Source organism: Anoplopoma fimbria, chromosome 13, assembly GCF_027596085.1.
Source record: "Anoplopoma fimbria isolate UVic2021 breed Golden Eagle Sablefish chromosome 13, Afim_UVic_2022, whole genome shotgun sequence".
NCBI classification, from domain to species: Eukaryota; Metazoa; Chordata; class Actinopteri; order Perciformes; family Anoplopomatidae; genus Anoplopoma; species Anoplopoma fimbria.
The window spans coordinates 26,010,875-26,027,632 of record NC_072461.1 but is presented as its reverse complement, the minus strand read 5'-3'; the positions used below and the strand labels follow the sequence as shown (position 1 = coordinate 26,027,632).

The 16,758-nt window shown below is 43.6% G+C and overlaps 1 protein-coding gene across 1 annotated transcript in view; it reads right to left on the bottom strand.

Annotated features, from left to right (window-relative positions):
• Positions 1 to 16,758, bottom strand: part of rasgef1ba (RasGEF domain family, member 1Ba) — a 30,187-nt gene extending 13,429 nt beyond the window's left edge. The window contains exons 1-6 of the mRNA XM_054610171.1: positions 16,470 to 16,758; positions 9,056 to 9,238; positions 8,552 to 8,674; positions 8,268 to 8,405; positions 1,677 to 1,892; positions 333 to 407 (exon numbers count right to left, since the gene is read on the bottom strand). Coding sequence (XP_054466146.1) covers positions 333 to 407; positions 1,677 to 1,892; positions 8,268 to 8,405; positions 8,552 to 8,674; positions 9,056 to 9,232 — 729 coding nt within the window. The 5' untranslated portion in view covers positions 9,233 to 9,238; positions 16,470 to 16,758. The remainder of the gene's footprint in view (positions 1 to 332; positions 408 to 1,676; positions 1,893 to 8,267; positions 8,406 to 8,551; positions 8,675 to 9,055; positions 9,239 to 16,469) is intronic.

Here is a 16,758-nt window from a genome sequence, read left to right as displayed (position 1 = left end):
TTCCGAGTGTGTGTGTGTGTGTGTGTGTGTGTGTGTGTGTGTGTGTGTGTGTGTGTGTGTGTGTGTGTGTGTGTGTGTGTGTGTGTGTCGGCAGAGCGGATATTTGATCTGCTGCTACGGTCTAGAAATCACCTGACCTCACTTTGACCCGTGCATCAGCCGGTCTGTCTCTCCGTGTTGTGTAAACTTAACATCCGTCTGGAGGAGAATCTAGGCCGCTGAGAGCGATCGGGTCCGTGTGTGCAGGATCACAGCCCAGGACAGACTGCATAACTACTGTGTGCGCTTCTCTTATCTGGCTAGTTGTACTTAGAAGAGCGTGCAGACGTTACCTTATCGTTGTCCAGAGGGTCTTTCTGGACGAAGGCCTGGACGAATTCTTCAGGTCCGATGTAACTCAGTCTCTCCTGAGGAGGAAGGGAAAAGGGGAAGTCAACTCCCTGCATCCATCTTTAGGTCGGACAAGAATGCTGAGGAATGTTCTGTGAGAGCTTGAGACACCATTTGAGGAATCATTAAGTGAAGCTTCAGGTGGCTGATGTTTAAATAGACATCGTCATTTTACTGACTTTTCTTAATATGTACTTTTGTTACACTACATTTTAGCATTATCCTCCCGTTGCTCAGCTAAAGTAACACAGACTTGCTTTAATCAATTAAAGAGTTAATTAGGGCTGAGTGTACTTAATGGATCATCATTTCTATGGTAGAACATAATGATTGATGGATGCATTTAAAATGTTGCTAAACTTTTAGCTTTTTTTCCATTAATTACTTTTATTCAAATACATTCAAGAGGATGTGACTAGATAACATAATGAATGGAGAACCGGTTACTCTAATACATCATGGGATTTAATTCTCTTAAATCCCATCTCTCGTTTCTTTATCGGCTAAGATTTCACTCTATAGTTAAGTACACTACGTTTTTGGGACACATTGAATACTTTGATATTGGAAAAATCAGTTTTCATCTTCTCTTTTTCCAAACTCTATCATAAAAACTTTGTCTGTTTTGGGGATTTTTTTTAATGCAAAAACTAAGAATGTGCATAAAAACATGTCAATGGAAGATAACCTTTTAGATTCTGCAAGAAACCCTTGGTCAACCTCTGTTTTTTTTTTTTCAGATTGACTGATTTATTTTCTCAATAGCAAACTGACATGAAATGAATATAAATCTGTGGTCAAACACCGCTGTTTCAAATCAATGCCGCGGTGGGTCGGACGTTGGGTGTAGCTGTGGCGTTCGGTTCACCTCGACCACAGCACTGATTTCTAATCCATCATACATGTCAGCTCTCCTCTCTCTCTCTCTCTCTCTCACACACACACGCACGCACACACACGCACACACACGCACACGTTCTCCTCTCCAGCATTGATTCGGTCTTGTTCTCTTTGTCTCATGTGCCGATATGAGCCTGAGACATTTCTGATTGTTCTTTGGGTGATAGCATTTACATCTTCATTTGGTTTGACGTGTTGCAACAAATGATTGATGATTTAAACAGATTTTTTTAGATGTGACTGATGAAAACTAGCCCTCTGGGGCCCAAGTCTGGATCAATCACAGGCTTCTGTAGATCAATAGGAACTGTCCTTAACAGAAAAGGAACAAAAATAACAAATCTAAATACAAAACAAACACAATTATAGAGACAATTGGTTCTCACCAGTTCTATGTGCGTGAGCTGTTGGGCGACGGCGAACGGGTCGTTGCAGATGGACAGCATGTCTCTCTGGATGGACGCCTGGGGCTTCGCCTTAAGAGTCGTCAGCCGCTCGGCCGCCGTGGCGTTGATCTTCACCAGCGCCTCCTCGTACTGGCTGAGCACCGTCAACCTCCTGATCAGACCCTGGCTCATCTGGCCCACCGCCTTCCTGTAAACCTGGTGGATGGATGGAGGAAGGATAAGAGCAAGGGGGAAGGGGAAAGGTGGAAAGAGGTGAAAGAAGAGTTTGTTAGACCTCAATGTTTAGTAGCTTCTAGAGAGTTTCATTTTATTCACTTAGGACTCGGAACATATTCCTCCAGGACCACCTTCAGAAATGGTTCTTCCCCAAACTCCCATTGGATCATTGAGGACTTCTCAATAACCTCCAACTTTTTACCCATGCTGTTGCTTTGTTTTATTGTTCTCCAGCTCCGTACTGGTTGGTAAACGATGGAGACACTGGCTGTTAGGACTCTGTTACATCACTGAGAGCATAAGGTCCACTAGAACATTGCTACATTTGAACAGAATCTCCAGTAGCATGCCTGCAGCCACTTTTTTATTTGTGGCATGTTCACTCCAAGTCAGCAGAAACTAACTGTGCAAACTGATGCCAGCTCTCGGCCCCAAACCACAGAACGACCCTCAAAATGTGACGCCTCTTGAGCATTTATCATGCAGAAAAGTATCCTGCCGGTCATGCATTGGAAAGGGTTTCTCAAAATGTTATGCAAGCCTCTTGTTGCCGGCCTCATTAAGGCCACTCAGCTCAACCGGGGCAAGAGGAGGCAGACTCTTGGCTCGATGGCCCTCAAGAGGTCGAGAGGCCGTCCTGTTTTGAACCTTCCCCTGGACTCCAAACAGGCCACAATTAGATAAGTGTTCCCTCGCTGACACAGATTAGCACAGGAGTTGCATGAAAGGGTCTATAGAGGGGAGACGGACATGTGCATTTGATTTTCGACATGCAGGATCCTGTTCATGGCCTATTTCCACACCGCCGGTATGAGCTGCCCAAAGAATCAGGGGTGACGAGGCCCCTTCCCCTTCCCACACGACCACAACCCTCCTCCTGGAACTCCAGAATCTAGGTTCTACAAACAAGACTCCTGGTTCAACAGGGTGGGAAGAAACATAATAATGGATGTGGAGGCTCGGTGCCTAGACAGCAATCAAGCGTGAGGAGGAGACGTGTTGGGGAAAAGTGAGCAGACTCCCATCACTCAGGGCGGGAACCGTGTCGGAGAAAATTCACTTCCCAGGGCGTGACAAATGCATCGGTCTGCCGGTGATGGGTGTGATGGCACATGAACAGACACATTCGCATGTCAGGCAATCAACTGTGGCTCTGTGGACGATATTGCAGTTGGAGCAAGGGGCGATTTCAAGAGCACAAGACCGAGAGAGAGAGAGAGAGAGAGAAGAAAAATGAAGTTGTAAAACATTTGGTAGTGATAGTCAAGACGGAATGGAGATCAAAGAGAAAACTAATCTCTGCTCCTTGGTCAGGTGCATATAAGTAATTGATTATTTTTGAAGGCTGTAATTAATGATACATTTCATTATCAGTAATCGGTTGTGTCAAAAATCACGCTTGCTTTTGTTTGACCAACTGTCTTAAATTGAAATATATAAAATTTACAATAATATAATACAGAGAAAAAGCAGCAAATCCTGAGAGACTGTTTTTGTTGTTTCACAGTTTTCCCATCAGATGGCACCAATTGCATGGAATTCATGTTGAAAAAAGAAATAAAAAGGACTTCAAATCGTTTCCTGTTGAAGTCATTAATAAAGCAAAATGTTGTCTTTTCTTGTTTTGTATAATTGTAAATGTAATATCTTTGGTTTTAAGGACTGTTTGGAAAAAAATAAGCAATTCGATGGCATCGTGTCTGGGTCTCCTAGAAAGTGTGATGGATGGATCCGTTAATCCGCCCCAAAAAACCATTGAGAGATTTAAATATACTGACATGATCATTAGTTGCAGCCCTAAATGAAACGCCTCCATTCGGACGTTGTAATGCGAGTGTAAACAGTGTACACACTCATCTAATGCTTGACCACGCTCCGGCACAGTGAGGCTCGCTCCAGTTGCCACTTCAAAGTCCGCCATCTGCCCCTAGCTTCTGTCCCCGCTACAAAACAGAGGACGGGCCAGGGTCGGGGTAAATATAGTCGCAGGTCCTGGAAACAAAAGCACGCCTGACATTTCTGAGCAGAGGGAGTCACGAATCTATTGGCGTTACGTATGAGGGGGCCTAGCGGGGCCACCCTGTTCCCAACGCCATCGACCCTGGCAGTGATCCTGAGGTGGCAGACGGCTGCTCAGCACAAGTCGCCTCGACTGAGCGCGTGGCTGCCTCACGCCGTCGTATCGCCGGAGGTCCTGTTTTTCTTGGCCTGAGTGCTGTGACTTCCTGTGGAGCACCACCTGACCCACACAAGAGGACCGACTGTTTTTAGCAGGTTGGCCAAGCAGCACTGATGAACAGAGCGTAAAAAGGTGCACTGATCAGGAATTATTTTATCTACAAAACACATCCATGGTGCCAAGTCACGACGAGGGCAGAAATAACACCCAACCACCTGAGATGCACTGGCACGTTGTAGGGATGTCCCGATCAAATTCTTTGTACCCGATCAGTCATTGAATATTGAATATCTGCCAATACAGAGTCCAGATCAGATTATTCTAATTTGCTAGACAATACAGCTGCACATTAAAGTAAATAAAATCAATCAAATGTATACGTTTATTACCTTTACTTGCATTAAAAAAAAAATGAGGTGGTTAATTTCATTTTTGGCAAAATAACAAACTCTCTAATTTTTGTTGGATCATTGCCGCCCCCCTTTAAAGATCGGATTAGCATCTGGCACTCATTTGCTTTCTAGAGTTAAATCCAAGTCAAATGTTTGCAAGCAATTTGCAAGTCCCTCACGTCTCTAAATGCTGACTATTTAAAGTCAAAGTCGCTAGTCCTTGTTTGCACAACTTAAGTCTGACTTGAGTCTCAAATCTTATAGAAAGACAGGAATCTGTAGGTTTTTATTCAATATGCAATGAGCATTACAACTCTAAACCTGACCTGCAACAACCTTTCTTATAGTACTTTTTTAAAATCCTTTGTTTTTAAAATTCCCCTTCGATGGTAGCAGGTGCTTGACTCTTCCATCCTGGTGAACAATTACGTTGTTTTTTTATGCTTTTCTTCTCTAAACAGGAGCAATTTGATAACTTCTATTTGGGAGCAACTCCTAACCAGATGTTAAACTTCCCACTTAACTTAGACAATTCAAAGCATATAATAAAAGCAGTGTCACCTGTCATGAAATGGCACTTTGCATGCACTTTTGGGTTCACATGGGTTGGGTTTGTCCAAAGATCTGCCTCGCATCAAGCATTAAACTGGATATACAATGTGGCATCTGCCAAATCAACAGCAAAAAAAAAGAAAAGTACGTAGTGCAAAATAAAAACTGCACATTTTGAGGGATGGTAAGAAGTCGGTACCATCGAATGAGGTCAGATTAAGATCAAGGCTCTTGTTTTCTTCTCGACTGCTGCTTCCCTATATATCCTACCACATCCATAATGACAGTCCTACCACAGGGATCAAGGTCCTGGAATGTTTTGAGTGTGGTCTGGACACGACTTTGACCAGATGTTTTCAAGACTATTCTGGACTCAAAACCCTTTCCCAGAGCACTGCGGTCGACGCTCTGAAGAACCGGGCGTTTAACTCTGAACTCAGGACCTGCTTTGGGTTGGACCTTTGTGTTTTGCTTTCACAACACCATTTCGGAGAATCTGTGAGAATTAGTTCTGGTCCTTGGTGCCGTCATCGGAGCCGGTTGCTTACATTGAACAGCTGGACAACCCGTGACTTATTATCACGGGTTATCATATATGGATATATGAATGAACAATATCACGTACCAACTTCTTCAAAATTAGCTTGAGGCGATTTTTTGAACCCGAGTCACCAAAGCTTTCCTAAGAACCATTCATTTGACAAATGGTTCATGGTCACACTGTGCTAATCACGAGCACACCATCTGTGGCGTACATGATATCACATCTGCAGGGTGTTGTACAGCATCGTAAAAGGTCAACTGTACATCCAGTGTGTGGAAAGCTTTTTTCTTTTCATGGAAAGAGCTTTTTTCCTTTCAATTAATACAGGGTCATTAGGGCAGTTCATGTTCTTAAGGAAAAAACTTGTGGTACTTTTGAGTTATGATAACATTTTCCTAACCAGAAGTATTGCCGTGGTCTGGAGATGCTGTGAAATTTCTAGAACAGAGTCCAACAGATCAGGTTTTTGTTTTTTTTAAAGAGAGAAACTGAAAGCAAAAGCTGAATAATTCACAATCTGGCCCTTCAGACTTTCTGGTTCAACTTTTACCTACCATGGTTGTCATGGTTGCACTTGCAGAATTTCTATGTAATAAGGGATAATAAGCAACTTATTGGGTGCCATCACTTGCAATTTAGCTTCCAACTGGTTGGTTGGATTAAAATAAAGTGAAACAAATGAAAGACGTTCCCTTTATGAATGAGTAGAAAGACTAAACTACGACAAGTGCTTTCTAAAGACTTCTGAGGGGGGCAATCATTTCCTGGCACAGTTTGGATCCACTGCTCCTTATTTAAGGCAGGACTCATCTGATTCTCATAGCAAGGACTCATTAAACTTCTCCAAGAGTAGAGTGGTCTCTTTTGGCACCCATCCAAACCTTTAGCCAATGGATAAGCGGAAATGAGCTTGACGAACTGAGCTGAACTGCTTGGCGAAAACGTAGCCTAATAAAAACAATTCATGTTGCTTTTTTCTCATAATTCGTACCCCATCTGTAACTGAAATATATAACCTCAATCTTTGTCTTGTTCAAACTCGTTTGTATGGATGACCATAGTTTTAAAGTTCAATAATGAAAATATAAGATAGAAAACACCTGTGCCTTTCAATTATTTGAGTACACTTCAAAAATAAGAACTCGTTATCCGTTTTTGTTAAATGTACAGAGTGTGAAATCACCTCATTAACGGAAAGAACGAGTGGATCTTGTGCTTTATGACTTTCTGTTGCCACGAGGATGGAATAGATTTCAACCATCACACGTATCTTTTGAGAGGGTGGCTTTAATGCCAACTGCAGCCAATCTACTGTGAAATCAAAAGATGTTTTTTTGTGAACAGCAAAGCACAGCGGCCGTGTCTACGAGCATGACTGAGGCAGTGTGTATTACTGGAGGTCAGTTAAGATGTGTCTCCTACCAGGGGGGAGGGGTTTGCACAAGGAGAGCAGACATGGGGAGCTGTAAACGTGTCCAGTTGTCATGTGAGACACATATTGATTTCTAGATTAAAATCAGGATCAATACTCGTGCTTGTATTATTGATGAGTCATGTGAAACCTGCATAAAACAGGTGGGTTGTGTTTGTCTTGTGTTGAGCAGTAAAGCAGGGACATCTTCTATCAGGACAGATGGATGTTTGTGTCCTTTATCTATGTCTGGTCCTAACAAGCCCCCGCCGTCTTATCATTAACGCACACATAACTCGGGCCATGCAACTAAGTCAAAAGGTAAAGAGGACACCGTCAGGACATGCACTGAAAGAACTCTGATTCATGATGGATAACCCAATTATTTGTCCAGACTGGAGAAAAGGGAAAGAACGCTACCATGACTGATGACATGGAGGGGGAAGAACATGTGATATAAAGCCAAATAAACCTAACTGGTACGATGAAAGATGACAACTGTCTGTGAAAACTCCCTGAGAACCACTGAAAGGGAAAACATCCACTAAGACCATGGTTTGAGGGGTTCATTTAGCATAACTTGTAGAGTTTTCTGTTCTACTTTATAGCCAGGTTAGCTGTTTTTTCCTGCTTCCAGTCTTTATTCTAAGCTGATCACCACCCATCAATGTTCTCACCAAACATGTAGGGTTTCCTTTGAGTTGCAAGGATGTGACTTCATTTTTAAAGTCATCATTTTGGTTGTCACGGAGTTGCTGCTTGTCAAAACAACTTGTCCAACTGTGGAGGGTCTGCATGTGCAACAAAGATAACAGAGGCTCCAGGACAAACAAAAAAAAAAACAGTCCTACCCCACTAAGTAAACTTTGATTCTAACAGCGCAGCAGAGGCCGACGGCACGCTAAGCCAGTGACATTCAGCTCTACAGCAGTGAAACAATTCAAACGCTGCCCAGGAAGGAGCGCCACATAGACGACAAAAAAAAAGCCACCTAGCCAGTAAACAATGGGGCTTTTCTCTCAACTCAGCCAGCCTCAAAAACTGCTTTGTTGCCAGAGATCTCTCTCCCCCCCCCCTCCACTGCTATCTGCTAAAAAATCTGCCTGTGCTTGTAGCTTTTCTGCATATGCGGTCTACAAAACAGCATCCCGCGGCATGTGATTACACCTCAACATATTATCTAATCAGCAGACGAGCCTTTTGTTACTTAACTCATTTAGTATGAATGTTCTATTCCGTGCCTATGGTGAGCAGAGAGAATAAATTAAAGACCGACCTCGTCTCCGTTGGCCAGCCGGTGGGTCAGCTCCTTCAGGCTCCTCATCATCCTCTCGTCTCTGAAGTCGTACGGGAAGGTTTCCGTCCACTCCGTCAGCAGCTGGAGGATCTTGGGAGCGATCTTCCTGACTCTCATCTGACAATGCAGAATGAACACAGAAGTATTGAGTATACAGAACCACTACTAGGATGTGTAAATGTCTAGATTTTCTCGTAGGTTCACAGCTGTGCCGCTGATTCCTATATCTAATGAGTGGGAACTGGAGATTTGACATGTCGTACCTTGTCCGCTTGGGGATCGCTGAGTCTCTGTTGCTCCATGCACAGCTGACACACCTTTGACATGAGTTCGTACGGTCGGATAAAAAGACGAGAGCTGAGCAGGAAGGTGAAGATGTACGTCCTCTGTGGAGCAGAAAGAAAATACGTTTAACACAGAAGTAATCACATGATGTCAAATAGGTTTGAAAATTGGCTCCAAAAACACAAGGAATGAAAAGTCATTGGGGGAATGATACCTTAACAACAAAATATATAAAAAAGGGTTGGGGGAATTGAAAAATTGTATTGAGTCCTAATTTTGGGAGGAAAGAGGGAAGAAAGACAGAAAAAGAAAGAGACTTTGGCACTTAGAGGGTCTCAAAGCACCAGCGCTTCTCAGACAGAACAAAAAAATAAAAAAAAAAAATAAAAAAAAGGCTTTACATCTTTACTTGATGCAACTGCAAAGAAAAAAAAGAAACCACCAGGGATGAAATGTTTAAAAAAAATAACAACAATACTCACATCTGGATAATAGTCCACAGTTGGGACCAAGTGGTGAATGAGGGCCTCCAGGGACCCGGACGCCAGGTTGTTGTCATGGTAATAGAGGCCGGAGTAGCCCTCCTCCTTGGTCTGGTACAGGTTCTTGTTGTAGCTGCCGGTGTTCAGCTGCCCCGTGAACGGTGGAGTCTGAGGCATGTTGTCCTGCAGCAGAGGAAAGAGGGCAAACAGTCAGTAAAAAAGTCAGTCAACAGTCCGATAAATGTCTCACCGCAGACGCTGATGCAGGGTGGCCAGAAAGAGAAAAAAAACACCAAAATAGCTCTCAGACACAAACACAGACGGTGGAGGTTTTGGACGAAGTCAACAACCGTTCCTCCTCCGGATCCCTGCTGTCCATTTTAAAAGGTTTCCCGGTTTGGGTTTAGTTTATTTGCACAAATTGATGACTGAAAAAGTTGAAATGCAAACTGTGGTTGAGACACAAAAAGCATGAGAGAGAAAAAACAGGCAGGAGGTTCATGAGTCATCTGCATTACAATGAAAAACCCTAGAATAGACAATTTACTGAGCTATGACCCCACTGAGCTTCACGGGGAGTTGAACCCTTAACCCAGGCCCTACTAGCGCCTTGCTCTACAGAACAAGCCGAACTATAACTGCAGGCTAAATGTGTTTATCGCCTCATAAGCAGCAACCTTTAGCACAACCAATTTCTTAAAAAGCCATAGATTACAGCTATAGACGATTCATTCTTTCAAAAGGTCTTCTGACTCGGAAAAGAGTTGCCGTTTAACTTTGCCGTCTGACGTAGTGTGCGAGCTTGTGAGAGATTCTGGGTCAAACTGTAGCCCTGCAGGATTTCTTAACACTTGGTTTACCCAGAATGCACATGGTGCGATCACGTTGTCTTCCGTGTGTGCATGGCGCAAAGCAAGGAGGAGGAGCGTGGGTGTCAAGGAGGAAGAACAACTCATGATGTTGGGGTGGGACAAAGTTGAGAACATGTGAAGTCCTGTGTGTGTGTGTCAGAGTTAAGACAAGGAGACAGAACGTTTGAGACGAGGACATCTCACTCCAGAACTTCTAAAGTACCGATAGCAGAACCAGTAACTCCGGACCTTATCAATACTCCGGGTTTTTACTAATTACGCTCTGGTTTGGAACCGGGATTTTGAGGGGCATCCCTAATGTGGAGTGAATCCTGACAATCTTTCACACAGGTGATAGATTGTCAGGATTCACTCCACATCAGGATTCACTCCACATCAGGATTCTCTCCAGAGGAAAGCAAAGGGAAGCCCAACTGAGGCCTGCTATCCCGTTGAGTTTCTGCTGATGAAAAAACCCAACATTTCCAGATTTTGCCTGGGGTGTCTCCTCTTGGCTCCTAAAAAAAGCCCTTTAAAAGAACAGAGGACCATCGTAAAGTCCTCACTCGGAGGTCTGAAACGCTAACTGGTCCTCACAAAGATAGAACAACAAGCTCTCACACACACACGCACACACACACTTTCCTTTGCCGGCCTTCTGACCTCTGAACCTGGCAGCTTTGGCTCGATCCCATGCCAGGCAGACTTATGGCTGGGGAAACACAAAGGGGCCTTTTCACACACACACCATCACAACCCTCCACACAAACACCCCCAACCTTCTTGACAATATGCTGCCCCCATGGCCATATGCCGAGTCAGGAAGCCTTCGTGGTGAGGTGCTGCCAGGGACGGATAACAGGGATGCCAGGAGATCTACACTACACCTGAACACACACGGCCTGCACGAGGAGTTCAAACACAGTTAGGACTTCACCACAATGTGATGTGCTTTGCAGAAAATCAAAGAGGGATAAGCATCTGCTGATCGTAACAGGGAGGGAATCAACAGATAATACTGGAGCTTAACCGTTAAAAAAAATAATCACAAGACAAACAGCTCAAAACACGTCACCTAGACAACCCGTTTATTCATAAGTTCACTCCAAGCCTCCGACCACACGAGGCAAACCACCCACCCTTCCACTTTCACACACACACATGCCGCTGCATAATGCACACGTGTGCACACACACACACACACAAAAACACAGACCATCGCTATTATTCAGCCAGACAGCCGTGGACATTTCCATGAGAAAGGCGAGCGTGAGGAGTCAGAGCATCTGTTGCGCCATGTGGCCTCCCCCAGCAGAGACTGGGAGATCTCGAGTCCCATGGAGGGATGCCCTGCTAAAAGTCAACTGGTTTTGGCTTCTTTGTTTACTCCACTGAAGGTTTATTTTGTTGAACTTCAGTGCCCTCTTCGTAGCAGTCCAAGCTCCACTGTCTCATTTAGTTACGGTTTCTTCTTCAGCAGCATCCAACCACAGACATCTGCTGCCCTCAAAGCGGCTCTAAAGAAACCGCTGGGGTTTCAGATGAGGAGAACATCAACAGCAGCAGGTGATGGAGCACTGAGAACGTGCCTCATCCTCCGTTCCCAGCTGGGATGTAAAAGCACCAACTCCCTGATCCCACGCTCGCTGTTCTTACCATTAAAAAGGTGGGGGTTGTTTTGGTTGGATGCGGATCTCAAAAGATTAATAAACAACTATTTTAAAACTCCCTTCATCGTTTTAAGTCATGTTACTTTTTTAACTATTCTCGATTGACTTAATTAAGTAAATAATTGTAGATTTGCAGCTTCTCCAATGTGAAGATATGCAGCTTTTCTTCATCTTCTAGGAAATGTATATGAATCCCACTGGGGTTCAACTGTTAAGACAAAATGAGCAATTTGAAGAGGAAGTAAAAGTCCAATGGGCCTGTGTTCTTATCTTCTTTTGTAGACAAACTATAAAAAGTAATTGAGATAGTTATCCATGATCGTAATCTGTATTTGGATAATAAAGACTGGGATTAATCTTTATGTTGCTGTCGAGTTCAACCTTCATCTACCAAAACAACTCAAATCCACACATACACACATCGTCTGCAAGTGAAACTGATATGAACCTCAGATAACAGAACACATACGATAAAAGAAGTGGCTTTATGAAATCCAATATCGCAACAAGTCCTGTTGAATCTTCAGTACTGTGTGACATCACCTTCACTCTCTGATGTCTTTGAAAAGGCGGACAGTTTGGATTAATCTAATGCCGCCGGTGGCAGGTGGGCTTCTTTGAAGATGAATGTCTCTGATAGAAAGAAAAAAAACACCTTAGATAGAGGACACCATGAGATTAAATGCTCTTCTTTAATCTCTCCGTCCTCTTCTCTGCTAAATTTGTACTTTTTTTGATGCCCTTGTTGGACCTGGTTTGTTTTAAAAACACTTCTGGTTGTCTTGGTTTCATAATCACATTAACTTTCTCTCTAAAGCGCCAAAGATAAGGGACATTTTTTTTGACAATAACAGACCTTATCCTCAGGCCCAGAAATGCTAATTAGTTTGGTTTAGCAGCAAGAAGATACCATCACCATCACTATCTCTATCTCTGCACTGAAGCAATGTGTCTGTTCTCCACACATGCCAGCTGCAGCCTTCGACATAATCCTGAAAAACAAAGCGCATTTACATTTGGCCTCCAGGTGTCGTCTGTATGGGCAGTAGTAGTTCTGGTGAATGGTGGGGGGGTGGGGCAGGTTAAGTCTACTGGCCTGACTAAAGCAAACTCTTAGCGCCTCGCTGTTGGTTTACACGTGGCTGCTGGCTGGGTGGCAGCAGAATGTAAACAAACAAGATGCCACAGCTTGCATCTCCGCTTTTGGGGGGTGGTGGTGGTGGTGGTGGGGTTGGATAGATGGTTTTAATTATAGCCTTGCTGGCGGTGTGTGTGTGTGTGTGTGGCCATCTGCCTCAATGTGTACTAAAGGAGTCTGGTTTGGACTTGTATTGGATTTAAAAACAGAGGACATTCAAATTTCTGTCCGTTTGTGCTCACAAGATGTTTTTGTATTCGGCTATAAAAAGGCATAAAGCTGCAAAACTGACGTACAAATTGTTGCTTTTGGATGAAAATGTCTTGTAACGAGGGAGATTTTGACAACAAAATCATCATCAAAAACAATTTAAAACAGAAATATCTTTAAATATTCAAACCCACGGCGTATTTTTGAGCTCATGCAGAAATCGTTGGCTAAACTGCTGACTATCACAAGGCACCGAGTCTCTCGGATGATTCAGGTATGTCTCGTGGGAGTCTTGAGAGCCTGGGACTTCTCCCCGTCCTCCTAGTATTTACAACGGGGGGGTGGTACAGTCTCTTCGCAGAAATGAAAGTGAAAGATGTGATCATGTGTTGTAACATCTGTTGCAACCGTTTCAGGTCACGCTTCACTGAAAGATTATGTCAGAATATTTCCCTTTTTTTTCAGCCCTGTGGGGGAAATTTTAAAACAGAAGGGCAGCCCCTTAAAAAAGAAAAAAAAGCACCAAACCTCCCCAGAGGGTAAATGTCCTATCAATAGTAAAACCCCTTAAAGTGAAACTACCTTCAGGCTGCAGAGCCACCAATGACACTTACAGGTAATTTTGGCCTTGAAAACGTTTGGGTGGGGCTGCTTCCCCATGGGGAGGATGATGGAGCCCGGTTTGCTCAAAATACAAGCTATCAAAGAGCCGACGGAGGTTTCTTCCCGCCCCGCCAGCAGTGTTAACGACCGCCCGTGATGAGCGCCCATCAGCAGTTCAGAGGCTGTAAAGGAAAAAGGGACTGAACACACAGAGAACCATTCCCGTGGTTCAGGAGATGAGACTTCCCCGATACTATTCAGCTGAGAAATGATCAGGAGCGCACATATCAAAGCAATAAAGTGAAATGTGAAGGTGGTTTCCACAGACGTGAAAGCTGAAGAGAAAAAAGGTATAAAGGTGTTTTGCTTCCCCTTCATTGGGGCGGGAGAGGGAGGCTGTAGTAGAGCGGGAATGTGATGCAGACTCAGAGACACTTTAAAGGGCTAACAGTAAATCAACACTCCCCCCCCCCCCCCGCTCCACTGTGTAAACACTTTAAGGGCATGAGGAATCTCACTCATCCGTGGCTCGAGGAAATGAGGGTGAGAGATAGCAGAGCGGCTGCACTGGAGGACGAAGAGGCCACAGTGGAGTAGTGGAAGGAGTCTAAATAAAGAAGAGGGCCGGTTGGAGGTGATGTTTGAAGCTGGTCTTGGGTCAGAAGTATTAAGGTAGAAGACAAATCAGCTGTCTAAGAGGGCTGCGATCACAAGGCGGGACTTGAACGTGGGAAAACACAACATGGTCACATCCAGTAGTTTGGTTAAAGTCTCAAGGAAGTCCCAGGTTCATTTGGTCAAGTTTCAATTAAGGCAAAGTTATTTGGTCAAAGGCTCAAGTTGAAGTCCGAAGTTATTTGGTCAAAGTTTAAAGCAGGCCACAAGTCATTTGGTCAAAGGCTCAAGATTCATTTACAGTTACAGTCAGTTACATCCCACGCCAATTTTTGGGCAAGTCAAGACTCAAGTCCAGTCACTTTTTACCCACTTAAGAAACTGCAGATTTTTTACCTGCTGTATCCAGTCTTTATAAAGAGAACATCCAGACTGGGAAACAGACAACGACAAGAACATACAGACCAGAGAACAGAGGCTTCCCCACAGATACATCTCTGTCTCTCCTAACACTTCTTGACTACCTCCACACCAGTTTGTTTAACCACCAGTAATGTTTGCAGCTGTGGCACTGAGTGGTAAAAAAAAAAAAAAAAAAAAAAATCACAGTTTCCAGACAGGATTTTGTCACCTGGTGTCATCAGTCCTTGACAGCCACATGAATCCCCCCCACAGACACTAGAACATCCTCAACAGAGGGGATGCTGCAGCAGAAACAACAGCTTTATGGCTTCTACTTTTGATGCTTCCCCATGAATCTTAAAGAAACTGAAGAAACAGTAGGCTAAAATTCAACAAGTACAGGTGGGACGCACTCTGTTTTTGTTTTTTTGTTGAAAAACAGTAAACACAGATGTATTGAGTCTTCTTTCAAAATTCATCTGAACTGGGAAATTCCTGACCTCAGACTTCTCCATAAGCAGTGATTTGACATTTTGCAGTTTAAAAGACTACAAGTCATCCGTGTTGAAACTGGGCTATATTTAGTAGAAAAGAGGAAGTTTGATTTTAGACATCTCTGTTAGAAATGAATCGACTCGCCACATTTAAATACAGTATTGCGACGTGAGGTCAGGACCTGCATGACTAACAGTCACATATAACAAAACTTTCACTTTTCAACCAAATCAAGTCAATAAATTGCTCCAGAAAACAAAAGTTGAGCATCTGCATTTCCATGACAAGTAGGGAATTCCATCTACTGATGAAGATTGTGAGATGTGCCTTGCAACAACAACAACAAAATCAATAAATTGGCACCTTTTTAAAAGAGATAAACACAATTGCATCACCACCCAAAGCTTCCATTTGTCTGCATTTATACAAAGAAAGCCCACCATCCTCAGCTTCCACACGTCTCCACAGTACAGCAGCAATAACTCATCCAAGAGCTTCCAGAGGAGGCGACCACCAGCACCATCAGCCAGCCGGAGCTCGGCCAGCAAAGCACCAATAAACGGATTGAACCTGTCAGCACATTAAGTAAAACCGGTGCATGCTTGTACTACAGAGAGGTGGACCGCAAAAAGCCAAGGAGAGGAGGCCGGAGGAGCTCAGGAGAGATGCGGGATTAACTCCACTGATCCCTGGCTGTCTCTGCAGGAGGAGGTGGGGAATCCTCTGTAACAGAAGGTAGTGTGTGTGTGTGTGTGTGTGTGTGTGTGTGTGTGTGTGTGTGTGTGTGTGTGTGTGTGTGGGGTTAAAAATAGTCCGCAATGGAGACTGATTTAAAGAAATCCAATATAGGGGTCACTTACTCAGGGGGGGAAATTAAGATAAACCCACACTGCATAGTATATATAAACCCCAGTAGACCACATGGCACTAAGACACTGTGCAATACAATATTTATAATAGTTTCTGTCTGTATATATATATAATATTTCAGTTACTGTGGATTCTCTACTGTTCTTTATGGCTCATTTGCTTATTTATAACACTTATTTTGATCTTGTGTTTTTTTATTTATTTACTATGTCTCTTGTTTGCTCTATCCTCTTTGCTGCAGTAATCCTGTAAATGTCCCCTCTGTGTGACTAATAAAGGATTATCTTATCTTATCTTATCTTATATATTGAATCATTACTCTGGTTTGTTTTGATTCTGGAGACAACAGATTTGGATAAAAAAAAAAATCAATAAAAAGGTGCATTGGTCTATTTATACACTATAATACTCGAGATGCAATATTAATATTTGCATTAAAGAGCTTTTAAAACCAGTGGGAATGAAGTGCGCTCTCTCCACCTGCGCGCAATTTGGACGCACTTTGTCTCCAAGGTGCACAACCTGCTGCACACATCACACAACCAACCAGCACAGCTCACCTCCACAAGTAGTAATCCAGGTGTGAAGAAATCCTCCTATCCTTCCCAGAAAATGATGCCAAAACCCTCCTTCCAGCAGCAGACACTTTCTCCTTTTTTATGCCCTTTACATGTGAATAAACCCAAAAAGCCAGCAGTCCCTCCTGGAGTCCTCCTGCCAATCACTGCAGCATTGTTCAGGTGCAAATGTGGGTGTTCAGAGGTTGGTTTGCAGGAGAAGAAGAAGAAGAAGAATCCGCATGAAATGAATGAAAGCTCCGGCTGCTGCTGCTCTCCTCTGCTCCTCTGC